Below are 21,162 nucleotides of genomic sequence, written 5' to 3'. Positions count from 1 at the left end.
AATACAGTGAGCGCAAGAAGTCGCCCGTTCCTAGAAGTTGGTGTTCCCCTCTTTTGTAAAGCCGATGGCGCGAGATACGCGTGCGATGACCGAGTGCTATGCGGGGGTAGTACAGATATTCCGAGCGTTGGAGGCTTGGGACTTGAGGGGTCGCGTTATTCTTATACCTCGTCGTAGACCGCAGTCAGACCTCCAGTTTACCAGTAAGTCTCGTAAAAATTGACCTCTTCCTCTGACCCACTGCGAATCATGGGAGACGCCAGCGTCGTCAGCGGCCAGGATGGCTCGGGTGATGAGAAAGGCAAGAAACACATCCTGCTCAATGCTTTTGACATGTCGACCGTGGGACATTTGTCCCCTGGACAATGGAAGGTTGGTTTTGGCCTCTGATTCTGCCTAGGTGATGGGCAGATGGCTGACAACTCTACAGAATCCCAAAGACAAGTCTGCGACCAAGCGGACGCTGGAGTACTGGATAGAGCTAGCGAAGCTGCTGGAGCGTGGTGGAATCAACGCTTTGTTCCTGGCGGATACGACTGGAGGCTATGATACCTATGAGGGTAAGCTGGACGAATGTATCCGGCGTGCGGCGCAATGGCCGGTGACGGATCCAACTATCGTGAGTCTCGCAAAGCAAGATATTCAGATGGATTCTGACTCGCTTGATTAGCCGATTTCTGCAATGGCTGCAGTAACCAAAAATCTGGCGTTCGGCATCACGGCCTCCACTTCATTCGAGCAGCCCTTTTTGCTGGCCAAGCGCTTTTCGACCTTGGATCACTTGACCAACGGTCGCCTGGGATGGAATATTGTGACTTCATATAAGAAAGCGGCCTTCAAAGCCATTGGTGTGGATAGTCCAATCGAGCACGACGAACGATACCGTCAGGCGGACGAGTATTTGAGGGTACTCTATAAGTAAGTTTCACGCCCACCGATGTATGTTCTTGACAACTGACGTGTTGTTTGTTGCATATAGACTCTGGGAGGGCTCCTGGGCCCCTGATGCGCTGTCACCAAACCCCGAAACAGATTCGTACGTGGACCCGGATAAAGTCCGCCAGATCAATCACAAGGGGAAGTACTTCTCACTGAAAACACGACACATCGTCGACCCGTCGCCGCAGCGGACCCCCTTTCTATTCCAAGCGGGGACTTCATCGGCCGGATCGGAATTCGCTGCGACCCACGCCGAAGCAATCTTCGTCTCCTCGCATTCACCAGAGGTATTGCGGCCGAAGATCGCAGCGATCCGCAAGCTGGCCGCAGAGCGAGGCCGTGATCCACAGTCAATCAAGTTCTTCGCAACCTTTACACCCATTGTAGGTGAGACTGACGAGGAGGCGCAGGCTAAGTATAATGAGCTGAAGAAGTATGCCTCGGTGGTTGGAGGTCTAGTCCTTTTCAGCGGATGGACGGGCATCGACATCTCCAAGATTCCCGTTGATCAAGAAATCACCGCCGCAGACTCGTTGGAGGCAGGTCGAATCACCAGTCTGCTTGACTCGTTACTCAAGACAAGTCAGGATATTCCACGTTGGACACCTCGCGTTGTTGCCGAGAAAGCTGCAATTGGTGGCCTTGGACCAGTGGGCATTGGAAGCCCTGCCACCGTTGCCGATGAGATGGAGCGTTGGGTTCGCGAGGCAGACCTCGATGGATTCAACATTGCTCATGTCACCACGCCTGGCACATTTGAGGATGTGGTTGACCTGCTCATTCCGGAGTTGAGGCGACGCGGTCTTTATCCTGAACTTCCCGATCCCTTAGAGCCTGCGCTCACTGCTCGTGAGAAGGTCCTCGGCAAGGGGCAGAAAGAACTCAGGACTGATCACGTCGGAAGCAAGTATAAATACGATGTGTATCAGGAGGAGGAACCATATGTTAGTGACGGCGAGGAGAAATGATCCATATCAGAATAACAGTTTGAAATCTCTCAGTTTATGGCAACAAAGGACTCTTGTTACCTCGTATTAGAATCCAAAGATCTTGTAGATATCAAAGTGTGTAGTTAAAGGAGAAACAGAACGTGGCTGGCAATGTTATGTACCCGTGCCCGTGCCCGTGACTGGACCCATCGTACGTAATGCCACTCTAGCCTTTCCGGGACAGCCCTGGAGCTTAGCCAACTCGCTTTCATACCGTCAACAATTACCCCGACCTTCGCTGTCGACGCCCTCTGCGAGGACCAACTGTGTCGCCGATTTTGTGATAGAATTCTGATTATCACAAACCCTACGGAACCATGGCTACTGCACACTACGGTCAACCCCATGGTGACCCCCATGATGACGACTCCCTCCTTGGTGATGATTTGATTGAAGCCGACGATGGTGAGTAAGACCTCTTTTGCTACTTCTCGAATACCACTATATGTGCAAATTACTAATTCGGTGTGGTAGCCATCGAGGCTGACGACCCTCTGCGCGACACCTCCGACACGGCCCCTCTACGAGGCAACATCGAAACCAACTCTGGCAATCGGACCAATGCCTCTAACTACGGCAACTATCTGACTTCGACTATTGGCGGTGAAGATCGCCGTGCGACGCAAAACACCATCGATGAAAGTGTTTGGGAAACATTGTCGCGCGATCTGATTGCCGTGTGGGAGAAGATGCGCCAGGTGCTTTGGCCTAAATACTTGCTCGGGGGAATGCTGCAGCGCGGCGGCCGTGGTACTGCTGATGCTGAACAAGGTGGAATCTCAGGATTTGGTGGTAATCTTCGGGGACTCGTTGGACGCTGGCCGGATGCCGACGTAGTCCTGCAGGGTGGCATGAGTGAAGGTTTGCGCGACTGGGATCTCTGGTATGTCACCTTACACGAGAATTGCTTTATCGAATTGCAATGGCAACTGACAGTTGATTCTACGATAGGGGTCCGCTTGTCTTCTGTCTGGTTTTGAGCTTGTTCCTGTCTGTCGCAAAGGGCGACCAATCATCGGTGGTTTTCTCGGGTGTCTTCTGTATTGTCTGGCTCGGAGAAGCAGCTGTGACCCTACAGATCAAGCTACTTGGTGGGAAGATGTAAGCATCATATGGTTCCTTATCAATTACACTCTCGCATTTACTGACATTGTGACATCTAGCTCCTTCTTCCAATCGATTTGCATCATCGGCTATACGCTATTCCCCTTGGTTATTGCTGCAATGCTGAGTGCACTGGGACTTCCTACGATTGCTCGGATACCGGTATATCTTGTGTTAGTGGCATGGTCTTTAGCAGCAGGAGTCAGCATCTTAGGAGGCTCTGGAGTGGTGCGGAACCGAGTCGGCATCGCAGTGTATCCACTGTTTGTATTCTACGTTGCCATCGGATGCCTGTGTTTCATCAGTTAAGGTCCCCAGCCATTGAGTCATTGAGCTATTGTTCTATTGTTCTATTGTTGGCAATTGAGCAAACACGTTGAATGGCCTCACAATTGAGTCCAGATATTAGCATATTGCGGATACCGGTATATCCTTTGAATTAATTGAATCAAATGTGAATGATTGTTCTCCTATTGTCGAGGCCTGCCGATGAATAAACGATTTTTATTTTATTTGAATGCCTTTGTGGTCATTGACGCCCATTCTATTGAGCTGATACCTACTGGCGCCTATTAACGCTGCTATTCAGAGAGTGGCCCCGCACCCGGCGGTCAACTTATAACAACCGGCTACCTTTTCTTCTTCTCTCTTTCTCTTCTCTTCCCATTCTCAACTTCTTCGTTTCTCTCAACTTCAGCTTTCTGGCTCTCTTTTTTCTCTGTTCCTGCGACTATCCGTCTTTGCGATCACCCGTTACCCCGACGACTTAGCTTCGCGGCTATCACAGATACCACCTTCTAACAACATCCAACTTTTAACAAGTTTGTCCTCAAGGACTCAACATCATGGCATCTGCTTCTCGTGAGCAGAGCCCCTCGACTGCCGGTATGCCATCATTGCTTGAGCGCATAGCCGCCGAGGCCCGCGCGTTGGGCAGTCTTACTGACAACCTCGACAGCTCCGGAAAAGGCGCAACAGCCTTCGGAGTCCAAAGGTACGTTCTAGCGACACATTTCATGCTTTACCATACAGCTTTCCTCCCTTTCTACACTGCTTTTTCCTCCTGTCGCGCAGTTACTTCTGACGTTCTTGCGATCTGACAATGTTGTTTCTACAGCAGCTTCCGCGCAGTCGCCTCTCTCCGACAATGACGGCGGCGAACGCCCCATGCGACAGCAGCTTAAGGAGACCAACCTTGACGCTGCGGGTCAAAATTCCGACTCTGCTCAGGCGAACCGAAAGCGATCCTTCGATGACACGGATGGGGCCGACGCACCCCCAAAGAAACGATCCCGGGAATGCACCCCCGAGGACAACACTCACGATTCTTCGGCCGAACAAGGCGCGACACCCACAGGAGTTCGCGCCGCCGATGACGTTTCCCATAATGTGAGTGACTCCGAGGACCCCTCTGAACCCGCCCATACCCCTGGAACCCCCCATGGATCTGGCAGTGCGCCACCCTCCCCCGAGGCGGAGAATCTCAATTTCGCGGAGGATGTCAAGTTCTGCCTGCCCCTGACCATCAGGATAAAAATTATGCTTGGTGGCCCCATCCAAATGAGAACCATGAGCATTCCCGTGGAGATTAAAAGGAATGCTCGGACTGGCATGTACCAGTTGTCCACGCCAACGATTGTACTTGCTAGCCCTGCCGAGACCAACCAACTTCCCCGGGAACCAGAACCCAACCCTCTCACCAATGAACCAGAACCCCCAAAGCGCATCCGTTGGACCAGAGATCTCAAACCGAAACCGGAAATCCCAGAGGACGATTCCTCTGAGTATTCTGATGGTTCATACAGTTCAGATGGCTCCGAGGACTCTCAGGATCTTGATTTCCAGGAGGGTCCTGGTTCTCCAAAGGGCTTTGGTTCGCCAAAGGGCTCTGGTTCGCCAAAGGGCCCTGGTTCGCCAAAGGGCTCTGGTTCGCCAAAGAGCCCTAGTTCGCCAAAGAGCCCTGGTTCTCCAAATGGCCCTGGTTCTCCAAATGGTCCTGGCTCTCCAGAGCATCATGGTTTCCTAGAAACTCCTGATCTCCCGGATTATACAAGTTGCTCGGATGGCTCTGAATCCCCCAGTGATTCAAATTGTCATGCACCCACGGTTGAAACCCATGATTCTGACCACTCTGCATCCCCACAGAACCGCGGAAACGAGGACGGAGCTTCCCAAACTCTCAAGAAGAAACGCAGCCGTGAACAACTTGAAGAAGATGACGAATCAAATCAACCACACGCTACAACTGATTCCGCGCCCAGCTTGACCGAACCCACCTCCTCGGACGAGAAGGATGCTGCCGAGGGACAACCCGAGAAGAAGAAACCCCGTGACAACTCGGAGGAGCGTAAGACGAAGATCGATCAGGCAAGCTTGACATCATTTCTCCCAATCCCCTACCTTTTCATTTCTAACACTCGCCGTTTGGCAGACCTTCACTGCGAGCGCGTTTGGACAGGCTTCTACAGGCTCGCCCTTTGCGTTGAACGCCTCTAGTTCTGCCGCTTCCCCGTTCGGCATGACTTCAGCCAAATCGGCATTTGGTGCTTCACCTTTCGGAGCTAGCAGTGCTTCGACTAACAGTTTCGGAGCACCTGGATTCGGCAGCGCTTTCTCCGGCACATCTGGTAAATTGTCCAGTTTTGCTTCTCCTAATGCCCCTGCCAGTTTCTCTGGAACAGCTGGTAAATTAAGCAGCTTCGCATCTCCCAATGCTCCCGCATTGTTCGGCGACACCAAAGACAAGACCCTCGGTGCTACGCAACCTGACGACGAAAGCGACAAGGAAGCTGACGATGAAACTAATGACACCTTTGTGGCCGAAAAGACCGATGAACGATTCCACGAAAAGACCGGTAGGAGCCCATCCCTACTGGCGGATCCCAAGGACCCCGTGATGAAGTGTTACTCACCCCTTCATGAACCCACAGTCGAAACCGGCGAAGAGAATGAGACCACCGAATTCACGGCCAAGGGCAAGTTGTACTACTTTGACGACAAGAAATGGAAGGAGCGTGGTGCTGGCACCTTCAAAGTTAACTCCAAGTCGGACGAAGGAAAGGTCTCTGCCCGTATGATTATGCGTGCCGATGGTGCCCATCGTGTTATGTTGAACAGTGCGCTTTGGTCGACCATGCCATTCGGCGTCAAGGGTGCACGCCCCACTAGCCGCGACATCTATCTGGCTAGCAAGGAAGATGCCAAGGTTTCGACCCTGCTTCTTCGCGTAAGTCACCTTTCTCACTTCACTTTTGGAAGTCAGGTCACTAACAGATGAAATAGCTCGGCAGCGACAAGCAGGCCGGGGAGCTTTACGATGTTCTCGAGGATCTGTTGAAGCGGATCAAGTAATGATCAAGTGAAAGAAGGAGGAAACGGACATGTGCAAGAAGGAGAAAGGGGAGATGTGAAAAGGAGCATGTGAAGATGTGGACCATGTCGCAATGTGGGAAAAAAGAAGCTCACTCCGACAATGGTAATCTCACTCAACTTATCATTAGCGAAGTGGAATAATACAAATGTGTCAATACTCAAGTATGCTTCTTTCTCTAAGGCTTCCGCTGGACTCTATCAAGAACATTCTTTGCTTCGTGGGCTAAGTGAGAAGTTGCATAGCAAATGACAAGAACCGTTTGATATCATGGAAAGAGCATGTCAAGGCTACCATCCTGTATGTTAGGAGGTATGTCTTGTGTAGTCTACAACTTCTAGCAGTGTCGAGCAGACACAATTGTGACCCTCTCTACGGAGTACACTCTGCAGTCTTGTTACAAGCCACTTCCCTTCCCACTGGCGGTTTTGGAAAGAGCAACTGTTCAGCCACTCTTCACTAGCCACCTCTCACCTCATTACCTCAACGCCAAGAGACTGTCACTTACACGCCGGAGTCTTACATTGCGGTACTTCATACTAACCACAACCCCTGCGATGAACTTTGGGGTTTGGAGTCGTCAGCCAAAGCATTCACGACCCCTAGTTGCTTCAAGTCCATTGTTTAGAACCCGCCTTCCGGCATTGAGAACAACTGAATTCGAACTATCGAACAGGCTCTTCCCGGCCGCTTTCCAGAAATCGTTCCTCGTCACTCTCCACCATGACCTCCCTCGTTCGCCAAATGCCTTGTTGACTACTACTGCTCTCCGCATCATAGCATTGAGGCTTGATGTCTTCAAGAGGCATTTCACCAGCAAACAGCCCCCCGTTAGAGCTAGGCTGTTTCGCGCTGTGCGAGTGCGAGAGGCCAAGGCCAGTTCCGCTTCGCGAAGTGGCTTGACCGGATGAGTTTTTCGTAGACCCGAATACTTTTCGGAATAAAGGGCGGATGGTTGGGATGCAGGCGGCGATGATGACAACGTTTTGCTCGACGCTAAGATTGAGGTTAGTAAGCGAATGCTGGGCGAGAGAGATATGGGTGTGAGAAACTTACAGTCCCCAGAGAACTAATGGCACGACCTTGAATACTGTGGAGTGTTAGCCGATAGACCTAGCAATGCCTAGGGAGGTAAGTACTGACGAGGATCCGCATGATTGGTGAAGAGCTTCAAATAAGTTGCTTTGACGATGGTGACGATTGCAGAAAGCAATGTCAATCCCATCATGATGCAAACACTCGCCTTTGTCGAGACTGGCATTTGTAGTTTGCAGAACGCAACAATCGGCACGAATGCCAGGATAATGTCGGTCAGTGTTGTCCACGCGCTGACAAAATAGTTGAAGCCATCAAAAATATCTGGGCTCCAACATGTACCCCCAGCAGACAAGTCCCACAGCATGGAGGGGGGATTACATTGGAAAAAGACGATGAAAACGGAGACCATGGCAGACACAACCTGGAGTGTGACCATGGCGTATAAAAGTCTTGCACGAAGTGGGTTTGGGTCTAGCAGATTCACGATCAAGATCGCGATCGATATGTTGGGGAAGCTGAAGGCTCCTAGATCGGGTGGTTAACATGTGAGCAGCTTCGCTATGTTCCCTAGATAGACGAACCAATGTTAAATGGAAATGCGATGATCTGCCAAAAGGCCGTCTCTTCGTATCTCTCAATGCCATGCTCAGCAACTACCGCTGCAGTATGTCGACCTAGACCTAGGGTGGCCGAATATGAGACTAACGCCGTAGCAATAATGCTGAGACCCTATGAGTGACAATCTTAGTCGTTGCGCAAGATATCGAAGAGCACATTGGTCTCACCAGCGAGAAGAAGATAAAAAAGTCATCCCAGCCAAAACGTTTGCTGTCAATTCGGGCGAATAGCTTCAACGCAACGGCTGCCATCGCAAGGCCAGTGAAGACCCACCCGATTGCATTGACCTCCGCCGAGCGCGTTTCACTATAGTCAACATTTGTGTCGAAAGAGGCCATAGTGAAGGCTTTACTTCCGATGGGTTCATCAATCCATTGGAGTGTGAAAAGAAGAAGCCTGTACGGAGTACAAGTAGCTGCCTAGAGAGAACTATGAAACCAGACGGGAAGTTCTGGCCCCAGGATTGATTAATTGACACCTCAATACTAACTACTCCGTACGTACTCCGTAGTTACAGTAAAACTCGGTTATTAATACGATGCTCGCTAATACGATGCTCGCTGATTATGATATCTGGCTTAGTGTAACTAGTAGTTTTCGGCCTGGATTTGGTTTTCCCATCCGAAGTAAGTTCCTCGGTACACTGATAAATCGCATCTAGCATCCTTCCCCTGCTAAATTGTTCTATCATTATTTGATTATTCATCTATCCGGCCAATCAGAATGCATGAGAAAGTGGGACTTTTGGAAAGAGTGGGTCATGGATACTGCAACTAGTGGGGAAGACTTCATCGTCGCAATTTAGCGTCTAGTACAGAGGAACTAGTAATACAGTATTGTTTCGCAGGTACCATGTCTACTACGCAGTAAATAGTAGGGAAAAAGACCATTTCTGAAAAATCAGGTAATGGTATTACTAGCTAGCTAAGCCGGAATAGGACATTCCCTGCAAGTATTCGCAGATTGAGTTTACCGAACCTGTCCCAGTAGGGTTAGCGTGAGGATGTGGCGTTCTCTACCGAATCTTCTAAATCCACCCTGTTCACATGCGAGCCATGTGGTAGGTAGCCCTACTCCAGGTGTGTACCACGGCATGAAGAAGTGGAAACCTCGGAACTACGTCAAGTTTAAACGGCTAGGATGAATATCGAACTTTCTATGGTTTACCCCGGACAACATATGAATCTCATAATGACCCCAGCCGTGGTGTCTCAAATCTGGGTTCGACTGCCCCACAGCGGCATTGGCGGACAAAGCTTTTCCGATCCTTCTGTTTGTGCCGTCTCAACCGGTGAAGCTTGTTGTCCACCGTATACGATCTGTACACGGAGTACGACGGAGGATTCTATCCTAGTGTACGGATTATGTATCCGATGCGATTTCTGTCAAATCACATCTCCCTTGATCCTGCAATGACGGATTCGCATATTGCACTACACAATGGTCATTTACTAGTTTCGTCCCGAGCACACGGGAAGTCGGGAACCGATTTCTTGGAAGATGTGTTCAGGGGCCAGGCCGCCAGACCGATTAGCATGTTTCAACTATGGTACAGTACTGTATGCTGGGCTTACTGTACTCATCTCTGCCAATCTCATTGTTCGATGCAAGGAGGTGGTGGGGGCTAGCCTTGACATTTGCTGTTATGCTGAATCCACTCTCCACATCGGGCAACATTGTGGTCCCAACACAATGGATCATGATCCCTGACTTCTTGCATCGGCTTAACCCCGACAGTACTCGGACTGCAGAATAGACACCTCGACATGTGCTGCGTATATTTAGATACTATGTAACTATTCCCGAGGTCGTGGATCGACACAGGGAAGTCGCAACTTTTGGCGAATTCAAAACATGGCAGCAGAGTTCCAACTTCCAAGTGGGAGTAAGCTGGGGGCTTATCATTGCCCTAACTTCGAACTAGCCTCAAGCTAAACGTGGGGAAAAACGGGCAAGATAAAGCGAAAGGAGGGGTCTTGGAATATGTCTTCCTCCTTGCTTCAAAATACTGGAAGTCCCCTCTTCCGCACAAGTTGATTGTCATTTTCTCAAAACCCCAAAATCGCTATCGCCATGGCTTCTCCATCTGCCATTTCAATTCTGGACGCAATTGCCACTTCGCGGAAGGCATTCGAGAACAACGAGGCCGGCGCAAGAGAAGCTCTGATCGACCAAAGTCGCGCGCTGATCTCGGCTCTGGAAATCCCCAGCGAGTTCGTTCAGCGCACTTTCTGGGCAGAGGTGAGAAACTGCATCCGGGCTGAAAGCCGCCAACGCTAATCAGACTTATACAACAGCCAGCTCAAAGCGCTATCATCCGTCTCGCCGTCGACGTCAAGCTCTTCCAATGCCTCCAGGAAGCGGGCGATGCGGGCCTCACCCCATCGGCTTTATCCGAGAAGGTCGGGGTAGATAATGCCCTCCTGCAACGACTAGTTAGACATCTGGTGGCGATGAATGTCGTCTCATTTCAGGACGGATTATTCCGCGCCACAAAACTGAGCAACGGCCTCGCAGCAGAAAACTACCAACACAGCATCAGCATCTGTTATGATGCGACGCGTCCCTCCTTCAACGGATTCCCGGAGTATTTCAAGAAGATCGGGTATAAGTCCCCCACGCTAGGCGGAACAGATGGTCCCTGGCAAGCGGCGCATAACACCGAGCTTCGGTTCTTTGACTGGCTGGTCGCCACGCCCCCGCACCTGCAGCATTTCGACTCTTTCATGACCGCATACCGTGCTGGTAAACCGGACTGGCATGAATTCTACCCCGTTGCTGAGCGATTGACTGCGGGCTTCGATGCCTCGGTCAGTGATGTTCTTCTTGTCGATGTTGGTGGCGGCAAGGGTCACGATGTGGCTACCTTTGCTGCGCAGCATGGTCCGGTCACTGGCAGGATCGTGCTTCAGGATCGTGAGCCTGTGATTGCGAACGTTGTGGCTAGTAGCGAGGAGAGAGCTTTCGAGGTGCAGGCGCATGACTTCTTTACCACGCAGCCGGTCAAGGGTGCGCGTGCGTACTTCCTTCATTCTATTCTTCACGATTGGAGTGATGAGGATGGTCTCAAGATTGTGCAGAATCTTGTGCCTGCTTTGAAGAAGGGATATTCAAGGGTTTTGTTCAATGAGATTGTGGTCAATGAGGAGAAACCGACGCTTGCAGCGACCAATATGGATATGATGATGTTGGCCCACTTTGCAGTGAGAGAAAGAACGGAGGCTGATTGGAGGAACATTCTTGCTCAGGCTGGGTTGAAGGTGGTTAATATCTATAATTATCCTGGCGTTGCAGAGAGCGTCATCGAAGCAGAACTGGCCTGAGAGCTGCTTGGGCTGCCTCAAAAGGAACTGACTGTTTTCGCATCCTAGAATGTACGGAGACAGACTATTAGCTTATATGAGAGCATGACATTAATCCAAGCAATAAGCATACCACCATGACTTACCATGATAGATTGGTGCTTCTCCGCCTGTTGGTAATTGTCTATGGGCCTGGGCCTGGGCCTGCCTCGGTATGCCTCGGCAATCTGAAGTGACATTTCTGCCTGAGGCGCGCACGGTTCCTCGGGATGATATGATCATTTCGGGTAAAATTGGTACACGTGACCTCGCGTTTCCCGTCAATCAGGACATCATCGATCTCCAACCAGCGCAAAGCACAATGGAGTGTCGATATGGCCGGTCCCTCGTCACCCATGACCCCAGCTCCCTTAAAGCGAAAAAGAAGCCATGAAGAAAGCGACACTGACATAGGCCGCGGTTCGCCTGCCTCGAACGCGTCCCTGCAAAACTCCGCCGAACAAACAGTTACACCATCGACCATCTCTACCCATCCTCCCCAGGATTGCGACTTACAGGAGGCCGGATCCACCAAAAGCACAGTCACCAAAAAGCCAGCCAAAGGAAAGACAGCCTCGAAACCACGCAAACCCGCGAAACGAACACCCTCAGCACCAGTGCCAGAAGCCTTCAAACGTCTCTCACAAATCCATCGCGCCCTTAATCTCGTTTACACATTCTGCTGCACGCGAAAGCAGTTCGCCACTACATTTGATAACATCAAGAAAGCTGTACAAGCGCAGATTGGTCCAGAGCGAGAGCTTACGATCGAGGATGTGGCACGCGTGAAAGTAATCGTTCCGGGTGCGGTGCGATTCGAGTACGTGGACGAAGCGAAGTTGGAAGTAATGACTGTCGGAGACCAGGAAATATCTCAATATGGGCTACACAAGCGATCTAGCCTGGCACATGCAGCTGACATGGAGGATGACGGTGATAATGCCGGTGGCGATCTAGCTGATACAGACGGTACAAAGCATGTGCTGCTATTTGAGTTTGTGGATGGCGATTTGAAGCGGGAAGTGATTCATCCGAAGACTGGGGAGCCTACGAAACCGACGCGGCGTATGAGAGACGAGGATTTGAAAATGCCGGTTTACAGTCAGAAACAGATGCTGCGGTCTATTGAGAAGCGGAACGCTAAATTTGCAGATGCGCTTGACGTCTTTCTGGTCCAATGCGAGGACAATCGTGTTGATCCGGTTGAGTCTCTCGAGCAAGCGAAGGATGCTTTCTTGCCTACTCCCCCCAGCAGTGGGGTGAATACCCCTGCGCATGTGGCGAGGCCGCCCGCGACGATTCCCAAGGAGCGAAAGTCCATTGGGGAAATCGTTGCGGAGATCCGGGAGATGAATTGGTATTATGCGCAGATTGTGCCGGAAGGCCACCGTGTATTCGAAGCCCAGTCTCCCGTTTACGGTGATTTGACGTTCCAGCTTTCGCAGGATCTGGTGAATGCTCTGTATAATACGAGGAACATCACGCAGATGTATTCGCACCAAGCAGAGGCAATCAACTACTTGTACGAGGGCCACAATGTGATTGTGTCGACGTCGACGAGCTCTGGAAAATCGCTCATTTATCAAGTCCCCATGTTGCATGAGCTAGAGAAGGATCCGGACAGCCGGGGGATGTATATCTTTCCCACCAAGGCTCTGGCACAGGATCAGAGGCGCAGCATGATGGACCTACTGCAGTATATGAATGGGCTGCAACACACCATGGTTGAAACCTTTGACGGGGACACCCCGATGAGCAGCCGGAACATGATTCGTGACGAGGCGCGGATCATCTTCACCAACCCTGACATGCTTCATATCACGATTCTGCCACAGGAAGGGGCCTGGCGCACTTTTCTGAAGAATTTGAAGTTTGTCGTTGTCGACGAACTGCACGTCTACAACGGACTATTTGGTTCCCATGTCGCTTTCATCATGCGACGACTTCGCCGGATCTGTGCTGCTGTGGGTAATCGCCATGTCAAGTTCATATCTTGTTCTGCTACTGTTGCAAACCCAGAAGCTCACATGAAGTCTATCTTTGGCATCGAAGACGTGAAGCTCATCGATTTCGACGGGTCACCCTCTGGTCGCAAGGAGTTTATCTGCTGGAATACGCCATTCAAAGACCCCAAGGATCCAACCTCCGGACGAGCAGACACTGTCACCGAGACCGCCAGGCTGTTCTGCCAGCTGATCCTCAGAGGCGTCCGAGTCATCGCCTTCTGCCGCATTAGAACGCTATGTGAGATCCTCCTACAAGCAGTGCGAGCGGAGTTCGACAGACTTGAACGAACCGAGATCGGCAAACTCGTAATGGGTTACCGAGGCGGATACAGCCCTCAAGACCGCCGCCAAATCGAAAAGGAAATGTTCGAGGGAAAATTGATGGGAATCGTCGCAACCAGCGCCCTGGAATTAGGTGTCGACATCGGCTCCCTGGACGCAGTCATCACCATGGGCTTCCCTTACTCGATCTCCAATCTCCGACAACAAAGCGGCCGCGCCGGACGCCGCAACAAAGACTCCCTCTCCGTACTAGTCGGCGACCGATACCCAACAGACCAGCACTACATGCAGAATCCGGACGAGATCTTCACACGCCCGAACTGCGAACTCCAAATAGACCTAACAAACGAGCTCATCCTCGAAGGCCACGTCCAATGCGCCGCCTTCGAGATGCCCATCCGCCCAGAAGAAGATAGCATCTACTTCGGGCCCCAGCTTCTCGCCCTCGCCCCGACCCGCCTAGAAAAGGACCCCATAGGCTTCTACCACTGCCACCCGCGCTTCCGCCCACAGCCGTCCCGCTGCGTCTCAATCCGCGACACAGAAGACCAACACTTCGCCGTAATCGACACAACCAATGACCGCAACATCGTCCTCGAAGAAGTCGAGCTCTCGCGCGCTTTCTTCACCATCTACGAAGGCGGCATCTTCCTCCACCAAGGCACAAGTTACCTCGTCAAAGAATTAAACCCCGACTCCCGTCTTGCTCGCGTCATCCGCGTCCACGTAGACTGGTCAACCAAGCAACGCGATTACACAGATATCGACCCCGTAGAAACAGAGGCCATGCGAAGCGTCGGCAGCGACCCATCCGCCACCCACGCCTTCTTCGGCACGATCAAAATCCACGCCGTCGTCTACGGCTTCTTCAAAGTCGATAAGCGAGGTCGTGTCCTAGACGCTGTAACAGTCGATAACCCGCCCATCGACCGGTTGACGCGCGGTATGTGGCTCGATGTCCCCACGCGCGCAATCGATATCCTGCAATCCCATAGACTGAATGTCGCCGCTGCTATCCACGCAGCCGAACACGCTGTGCTTTCTCTGCTGCCTTCGTTTGTCGTCTCGTCGCCTGGGGATGTTCGGACAGAATGCAAGGTCGCGAAGAAAGAGCTCGGTCGACCGCTGCGTCGGGCGAATAATATACCTCCTGGGTTTGAAGAGAAGCTTAAGCCGCCTTCACGGCAGAGGCCTGCGAGACTGACCTTCTACGATGCGAAGGGGGGTTCGTGTGGCTCGGGCATTGCGAGCAAGGCGTTTGAGTTTATTGAGTTGCTGCTGAGACGTGCGGTTGCGCGTATCGAGGCTTGCTCTTGTCTTTCGCCGCAGGGGTGTGTGGAGTGTGTTTGTGATGAGCGGTGTAAGGAGATGAATGTTGTTATGAGTAAGGCTGGTGCTGGGGTTATACTGCGGTGTTTGCTGGGGTGGGAGATTGATGTTGATTCCTTGCCGTGGGGCGAGGATGTTGAGGGCGACAGTGAGATGGTTGGAGAGCTGGCTGGTGGACTGGAGACTGTTGTCAGGGCTGAGGAGGTGCCTTGGAAGGCTGGGTGTCGGGGTGGTCGTTGAGAAAGCCATGCTGTTTCATTAACAAGTTGTCAGTCATACTCAAGCCTAGGTATCCCGCAGACCATTACAGGTAGATGTTCTGTGAAATACTGCCTATATGAATCCCTTCACTCCGGGTGTTCGGAAAGAATAATCTATCATTCTTCGCTTGGCGTATATGATAGAAAGATCTGAACGTGTGACTGAGCATCGCATCGGATACAAGATCGCGAGGTCTCGTGCTGTGCGTGGAACCTAGGTCAATCCAAGATTTGGTCTCTGAATCTTTAGGTCTTACCTATAAGAAACTGCCAAAGGCCCCCAAAATGGCTCGTTACCTACATATAATAGCAGTCGAGGGGCATTTGCTGTTCCGGTATGATATGAAAATGTGAAAGCTCAGAGGCATAGTTGAGGTAGAATGAATGAGATCGATCAATGATCTAGAACGATTGGGTATAATAGATGTACATGAAATCATGGCCGAGGGAATGCCTTCTAGGTCCAGAGAGAAAAGAATATAATAGTGTAACAGGGAGGGAGATATGTGTGACGATGGCCGGTAGGGGTTGGGTGGAATATCGTATAAAATGGTGAGAAGATGGGGAGAGAAGCGCATGGAGATGGCACAAGTAGGTCGAGGTCCAATGGATGTTCGTTCCACACAGGCATGTCGCATTTGTGTTTTTAAGAGGGGGATTGGATTTCGAGCATGTGGAGGGAGTAGCTTGGGTCTCGGGGTTGAGGACCACAATATGGGACATCGATACGAGGCTTCGCGAATGAAGCGGAGGCTGTTCTCATGGATCATGATAACTGCATGTAGAACTTCGAGGCCGAGCACTGAACGTGGATGATGGGAGCGAGATCTCTCGGTTCACTGCAACTCACTATGAAGGGCTCTTGTTGTCCTCAGGGTCATTCAGGTTCAGCCTACCAAGCACAGATTTCATATCACGAACACTTTCGCGCAGCTCATCGCGCGGCTGTGTCGAGCGTTCGTCTGTCAAGGAACGAATCTCACGGATGATGTCTGTATATCCTTCATCATTGGGAAGCCACCAGTGATTTATCTCTGGCACTTGCCAAATGGTGGCAAGCCCCGCACGGAACCGAGGAGGAATTATGTATCTGTTCAAGTTCCTGGTTAGCTTTGCTTTTGAACATTCGAATCTGAGAGGTGCCCGGTTTGCCATCTTACCCATGTTGCTCCATCAAGGCCAGCTTGCGTCGGGACCACATCTGATACTTCGGCTCGCTAGGTAAAAACATGCTAATCATGGTGATGCTGTTTTTGAACATGATGCAATATCCGTTTTCCTTGTGAGGCCAGCGGACCATTGTCTCAATCAGGCGAATCTGCTCCTGTACCAAGTCGTGCATCTCTTGAAGTAAAGGCTTCTTGAGAACTTGCATGGTCTGGTATTTGTACATTGTGTCGGTGGCAAGGACGTCGATCCAAGCATAGTTGAAGTCCCACAAGGCGTCTCGATGCAGGCCACCCGGTACATACGGATCCGTAACGTCGTCTTCGGTCAAGGGCTGTTTATTGGGATAATGCTGCACTTTGTAATCGTGATCATCAAACGTCCTTAGAATCGTCTTGGCCTGATCTAACCACCGGCCCAGCTGTTCGTTCTGGGTGGTGAATTCTTCCATCGAGAGCATGCCGCGCGACAACTTGGCGTAGAGCGAAGCCATGTCTAGGCCAAATCGTCGATTGATTGATGCCACGTGGGCGAGTTGTTTGGATGGGTCATCGGGGTAGATGGCAGCTTGTTCAGCATCGTACTGTTCCTTTGCCAGGTACCAGTCTCGACCGAGGACCGTTTCGGTGCCGGCCAAAATCCCTACAATCACATCAAAGCGAGCGTACCATAGGAAGATGTTCTCATGTAGTTCGTTCACGTTGGCAGAGGCTGGCGTAATTAGTTCCCGCATCAATTCATGTGCCGCTTGGTGGTGATCGATCAGATTCATCCAATCGCCGATGTATTCCTTCAATAGCACCAAATTCAGCAAATGTCCGTGCAATAAATAGGGCAAAGGGAGCGATTTACCTCGAATGTCGTCAGAACAAGAACAGTACACAGTGTAGCCTCGCTGTGCTTTTCCCCGGAGCCCAATGATTTCCGAAGGAGAACCAAGGCTTTATTATAATATTTCAAGAATGTATACAGCTTTGCCCCTGGGCTGCGTAAAGAATGATGATATGCCGAAAAGCCCACCAGGGCATAGAGAAGAGGCTCATACTGCAATGCAAGATCGATAAGGCTGTAGTGGACGAAAAAATAGCAACTTTGTCTTAAAAAGAAATGCGGCGTGGTCATAAACTGTTGGTGGAAATCGAGATAGAATCGCAAATCATCCGGTAGGCGCGCATTGTTGACCAATTCTGCCGTTGAATGCCCGACGCTGCCAGAGCGTGTACTCATTGTCTCGAGGCGCGATGACTCAGTCGAGGGTGAACTACTGTTGTCTTTGATAAACGAACCAGCTTCGGATGTCTGACTTGCATTGTACTTCTGAAGAGATGGTGTGCTCTGCCGCCTATGCAGGTCTGATTGTGGTGAGATCGTGGCACTTGTAGGCGACGGTCGTGATTCGGGTGCAAAACTGTCGGGTTCCTCTTCGTCGACAATTGGCTGCAAGGGACTGATAGCATCCGTCTCGACCTTTCCAGAGGAATCAGCGCTGTGAGCCGGTGGACAGCCAGTGCGCGGCTTGGGCGTAGTCCGTGCACTAGATTTATGGGACGAGGAGGACGAGGAGGAGGGTGCGGTAGGCGAGGGGTAAACACAATCGCGCCTTCCTTTCCTACATCGTTCACAGGTTGGACGGTTCTCGTCACATTTGATCCGTCGCGAACGGCAGGTAAAGCAGCCACTTCTGGTACGTTTATGTTTCTTATGCTCCGAGAGGGGTTGGAGCAGAGATGCTTGGTTCTGGGCATGTGTATATGGAGGTGGCACTATCATCGTCGGTGCCGCAGAGGGATCGTGCCAGAACGCAACGCTCTCGGGATACTCAGTCGGACCAAACAAGGAATATGCAGAGGAACCTGAGTCCTGTAACATTGAGTCGAGAAAGCCCGATAGAGCCGGCTGGGGCGTCTGATATGAATTCATTGTCGCGTCGCAAAGTCCGTCCGATCTTCGGTTGATTCCCTCGATATTCCCGATTTCCTTTCCACACAGCAAGTCAAGAATCTGTAACCATTATTGCAAAGAGAATGAGAGAATGCGTTGAATGGCGGGGGGTTGGAGAGCGCGGAGGTGGGGGGTTGTGGAAGTAAGTTGACCTAAACCGGAGCCGAGAGAGAATGCGGAGAGGAAAAAGAAAGGGATGTTAGTAGTACGGAGTACTGTGGTAATACCTACACAATAGTCGAGGTACCTACGGAGTAGTCTATTCTAAATATGAAATAATGTACTTCAGATCGACCAATGGGTTTATGGGTTTTATGGGTTTTTTGAATTTTCCATTCTATTTCAGTGTCGGGCCAGTCTCCGGTCAAAGACACTAAGCTAAGGTGATCTGCGACAGGTTCAATCTAATACGTACAATTAGGTTTGGATATTTATACAGCTTTATTTATTACGAGAGTGGAGATCTGCTTTTATATGGGAATATGGTAGGCTGGTAGCTCCTGACTCACTAAAAAAAGATTCATGATCTTCGGGAAGCAGGGGGTCAAGGTAGCAATGATCTCTGTAGTTACATGCACAATGTAACTCGGGCCAACAAAGTCAAGTGTGGCTAACTATCACCTACGAGATGATTATGCTGACACCCTCTGTAGGTAGTCAGTCAGCCCAGCCACAACTATTCCGTATTCCCTACAGTACCTAGACAGTGTAACGATAGCCACTCAAAAAAGGGGGAAAATCAACGACGATCTTAAGCCACAGGAACTGAATCCAAGCAATTCACTTTTAGGGCATGGCCGGGTCTATGCAGAGAGAATCATGATCAGAGCGTCTACGGAGCACACAGTACTGCGTTTGAATCGGACCCCTTGTCCGTTTGCTTTTCTGCAGATGGGCCGGTACTAAACACATGGAGCTATTCGGAGCTCCCCGATTATCTTGTTACTCTTTTGGCTATTAATTGCCTCATTATTGCCTTCGACGGTCAATCCAAGGCCCATGTTGTGTGACCTCGGCGATAATTTGTCATTAACCTCCGCCATTGATCCAGTAGGGCTCCCTCCTTCAATATACTGCATGCACCAATGATATACTACCGGTCGAAGGATACGCCAGCTAGACTCGGCGTTTATGATACCTTCCAAGGTTCCAAAACGCCAACGCCGGTATGAGGAAGTGCCGACAGTTATGTTTTTTGAGGGAGATCAGTCCCAAGTGGAGACAGCCAAAGTTGATTGTGGGAACGTGGAGGCGCTCATTCGACGATCAGAGAAACGATAGTCTGCACTATGATTGACGGTGCGCTTGGCAGATGTGGGGGGAGTTGGTTTGCTTTTTATTCTTTTCTTTTTGTTTCCAGCGCTCTTTCTAAACTGGTTCTAGTCAAAGTATCGGTGTGCCATCACAGCATATGTCTGTCCCACAGTACATCGTAAGCTACTGTTGCCCCCTTTTTCGACCCCCCAAATCGAGGGGGCCGAGGATCAAAGTTGTTCGGAGGATTTTCAAGCACTGTGCCTGATCGACGACAGTTGACAGACAATGGTGGGCCTGTCTGAGATATGGATCGAAGAAAGGCCACTAGGGCTCTTCAAAGCCTCGGATCGACTCCAGTGTCGGCGCAAGTATCCCAATGGAGCTGGGGCCTCCGTCATCAATGAAGCTCTTTAAACCCAAACCGACTTGTGCTGTCAGTGAATCCATATTTAGTAAGAGGAGTAGTGCTAGGGAGGTAGCTTGGAGGGGTAGGGAAAGGGAAAATAAAGGGGAAGAGGATAGAATGTTCGTATGTCGTATGGAGATACACGGGGTAGAATGTGGTTGTAATTCTCTTGACATACGTTGGATGATTATCTCGAAGCATTATTATCAAGATCTGGAAGCTCTGGGCACATGTATGAGAAGACATCCATGTCAGGGCCGTGCACGAGGATCTGACCTCGTGAAATCAAAACCGCATCACCTGACACAGCCCTGTGGCTCACAGGGCTCATATGTGGCTAAGATAGTGGTCTAAGCTCTTGCTTTTCCTTTGCTTTCCTTTTTCCTTTCTCTTGTCCGCATTCAAATATTGCCTGCGTCGTGCATGATCATTCATGTATCAAGCTGGTCTCGGGCCCTCGGCAGTATCATGTCAAGGACCCAAGTACATAGCCCTGGAGAGATCCAACTAACTACGCTGCGTACGTAGTATGGTAAGCTAAGGCGTCCCCACTCCCGTGCTGTATTCCTGATTTGGTATCGTTTTGAGAGCGACCAGGTTCCAGGGGTTTGACCGTTTGACGTCGACAGCAACTGTCCTGTACCATGGTGAAACTGGAGTTTTATGCACACCCAAGTTCAAATCATGACGGGGTAGCGATCATCCTCACCAACCACATCTGGTTGTCGTATGTATCCCCCAGAAGCGTATTGACCCGGAAAGAAGACCCCAGTACTCTCGCCCAATGGGCTACGTTATTGGATACCATTAATTGAGTTGACGCCAAGTGGATTCAGGGGCCCAAACCCTCCATATGTCAGAAAATACTAAGCAGAGTGAGCAGACGGATGTTCGGAAGGGGACTGGCGTAGATCATAAAGAAGGAAGCCGTTGGAAATTGGGTTTGATCTGTCTGGCGCCACCATCATGGAGTAGGCCCGACGGCTAATTAGATTGTCCGTTTCCTTAAATTGGTTCAATTGATCTTCCCCCATTACCTCTTCTGGTTTGCTTTGTTTGTCACGTAGTATGCACTCATTTGGCTGTGCAAGTGGCAGTGACTGCAATTGTCCTCA

The 21,162-nt window shown here is 50.7% G+C and overlaps 8 protein-coding genes across 8 annotated transcripts; 6 read left to right on the top strand and 2 right to left on the bottom strand.

The window, feature by feature from the left end:
• Positions 1–249: 249 nt before the first annotated feature.
• N7515_002567 (xenobiotic compound monooxygenase, DszA family) lies at positions 250–1,907 on the top strand (the record flags this gene model as incomplete). The annotated part of the gene is made up of 4 exons (XM_056663311.1): positions 250–372; positions 431–619; positions 671–918; positions 980–1,907. 4 exons carry the CDS (start codon positions 250–252, stop codon positions 1,905–1,907), a joined length of 1,488 nt encoding a protein of 495 aa, XP_056525424.1.
• A 338-nt stretch (positions 1,908–2,245) lies between these two features.
• Positions 2,246–3,341, top strand: N7515_002566 (Yip1 domain protein; the record flags this gene model as incomplete). The annotated part of the gene is made up of 4 exons (XM_056663310.1): positions 2,246–2,333; positions 2,403–2,811; positions 2,880–3,029; positions 3,092–3,341. 4 exons carry the CDS (start codon positions 2,246–2,248, stop codon positions 3,339–3,341), a joined length of 897 nt encoding a protein of 298 aa, XP_056525423.1.
• Positions 3,342–3,877: 536 nt separating this feature from the next.
• Positions 3,878–5,528, top strand: N7515_002565 (uncharacterized protein; the record flags this gene model as incomplete). Its single annotated transcript, XM_056663309.1, has 3 exons — positions 3,878–3,917; positions 3,991–4,026; positions 4,153–5,528. The coding sequence occupies 3 exons, from the start codon at positions 3,878–3,880 to the stop codon at positions 5,526–5,528; spliced, it is 1,452 nt and encodes a 483-aa protein (XP_056525422.1).
• Positions 5,529–5,550: 22 nt separating this feature from the next.
• Positions 5,551–6,383, top strand: N7515_002564 (uncharacterized protein; the record flags this gene model as incomplete). The annotated part of the gene is made up of 3 exons (XM_056663308.1): positions 5,551–5,659; positions 5,714–6,258; positions 6,315–6,383. 3 exons carry the CDS (start codon positions 5,551–5,553, stop codon positions 6,381–6,383), a joined length of 723 nt encoding a protein of 240 aa, XP_056525421.1.
• A 684-nt stretch (positions 6,384–7,067) lies between these two features.
• N7515_002563 (uncharacterized protein) lies at positions 7,068–8,396 on the bottom strand (the record flags this gene model as incomplete). The annotated part of the gene is made up of 5 exons (XM_056663307.1): positions 7,068–7,398; positions 7,459–7,492; positions 7,546–7,965; positions 8,022–8,093; positions 8,147–8,396. 5 exons carry the CDS (start codon positions 8,394–8,396, stop codon positions 7,068–7,070), a joined length of 1,107 nt encoding a protein of 368 aa, XP_056525420.1.
• Positions 8,397–10,131: 1,735 nt separating this feature from the next.
• On the top strand, positions 10,132–11,381 carry N7515_002562 (uncharacterized protein; the record flags this gene model as incomplete). The annotated part of the gene is made up of 2 exons (XM_056663306.1): positions 10,132–10,299; positions 10,356–11,381. 2 exons carry the CDS (start codon positions 10,132–10,134, stop codon positions 11,379–11,381), a joined length of 1,194 nt encoding a protein of 397 aa, XP_056525419.1.
• A 353-nt stretch (positions 11,382–11,734) lies between these two features.
• On the top strand, positions 11,735–15,256 carry N7515_002561 (ATP-dependent 3'-5' DNA helicase; the record flags this gene model as incomplete). Its single annotated transcript, XM_056663305.1, has 1 exon — positions 11,735–15,256. One exon carries the CDS (start codon positions 11,735–11,737, stop codon positions 15,254–15,256), a length of 3,522 nt encoding a protein of 1,173 aa, XP_056525418.1.
• Positions 15,257–16,125: 869 nt separating this feature from the next.
• Positions 16,126–18,444, bottom strand: N7515_002560 (Zn(II)2Cys6 transcription factor; the record flags this gene model as incomplete). Its single annotated transcript, XM_056663304.1, has 3 exons — positions 16,126–16,366; positions 16,437–17,233; positions 17,296–18,444. Coding segments are annotated over 3 exons (2,187 nt in total), but the record flags the coding sequence as incomplete, so codon positions are not given.
• Between the last annotated feature and the right edge of the window lie 2,718 nt (positions 18,445–21,162).

The sequence above is a fragment of the Penicillium bovifimosum genome, assembly GCF_028826915.1.
Source record: "Penicillium bovifimosum strain IBT 22155 chromosome Unknown utg000002l_segment0_segment0, whole genome shotgun sequence".
Taxonomy (NCBI): Eukaryota; Fungi; Ascomycota; class Eurotiomycetes; order Eurotiales; family Aspergillaceae; genus Penicillium; species Penicillium bovifimosum.
This window is presented reverse-complemented; position numbering and strand designations above follow the sequence as displayed.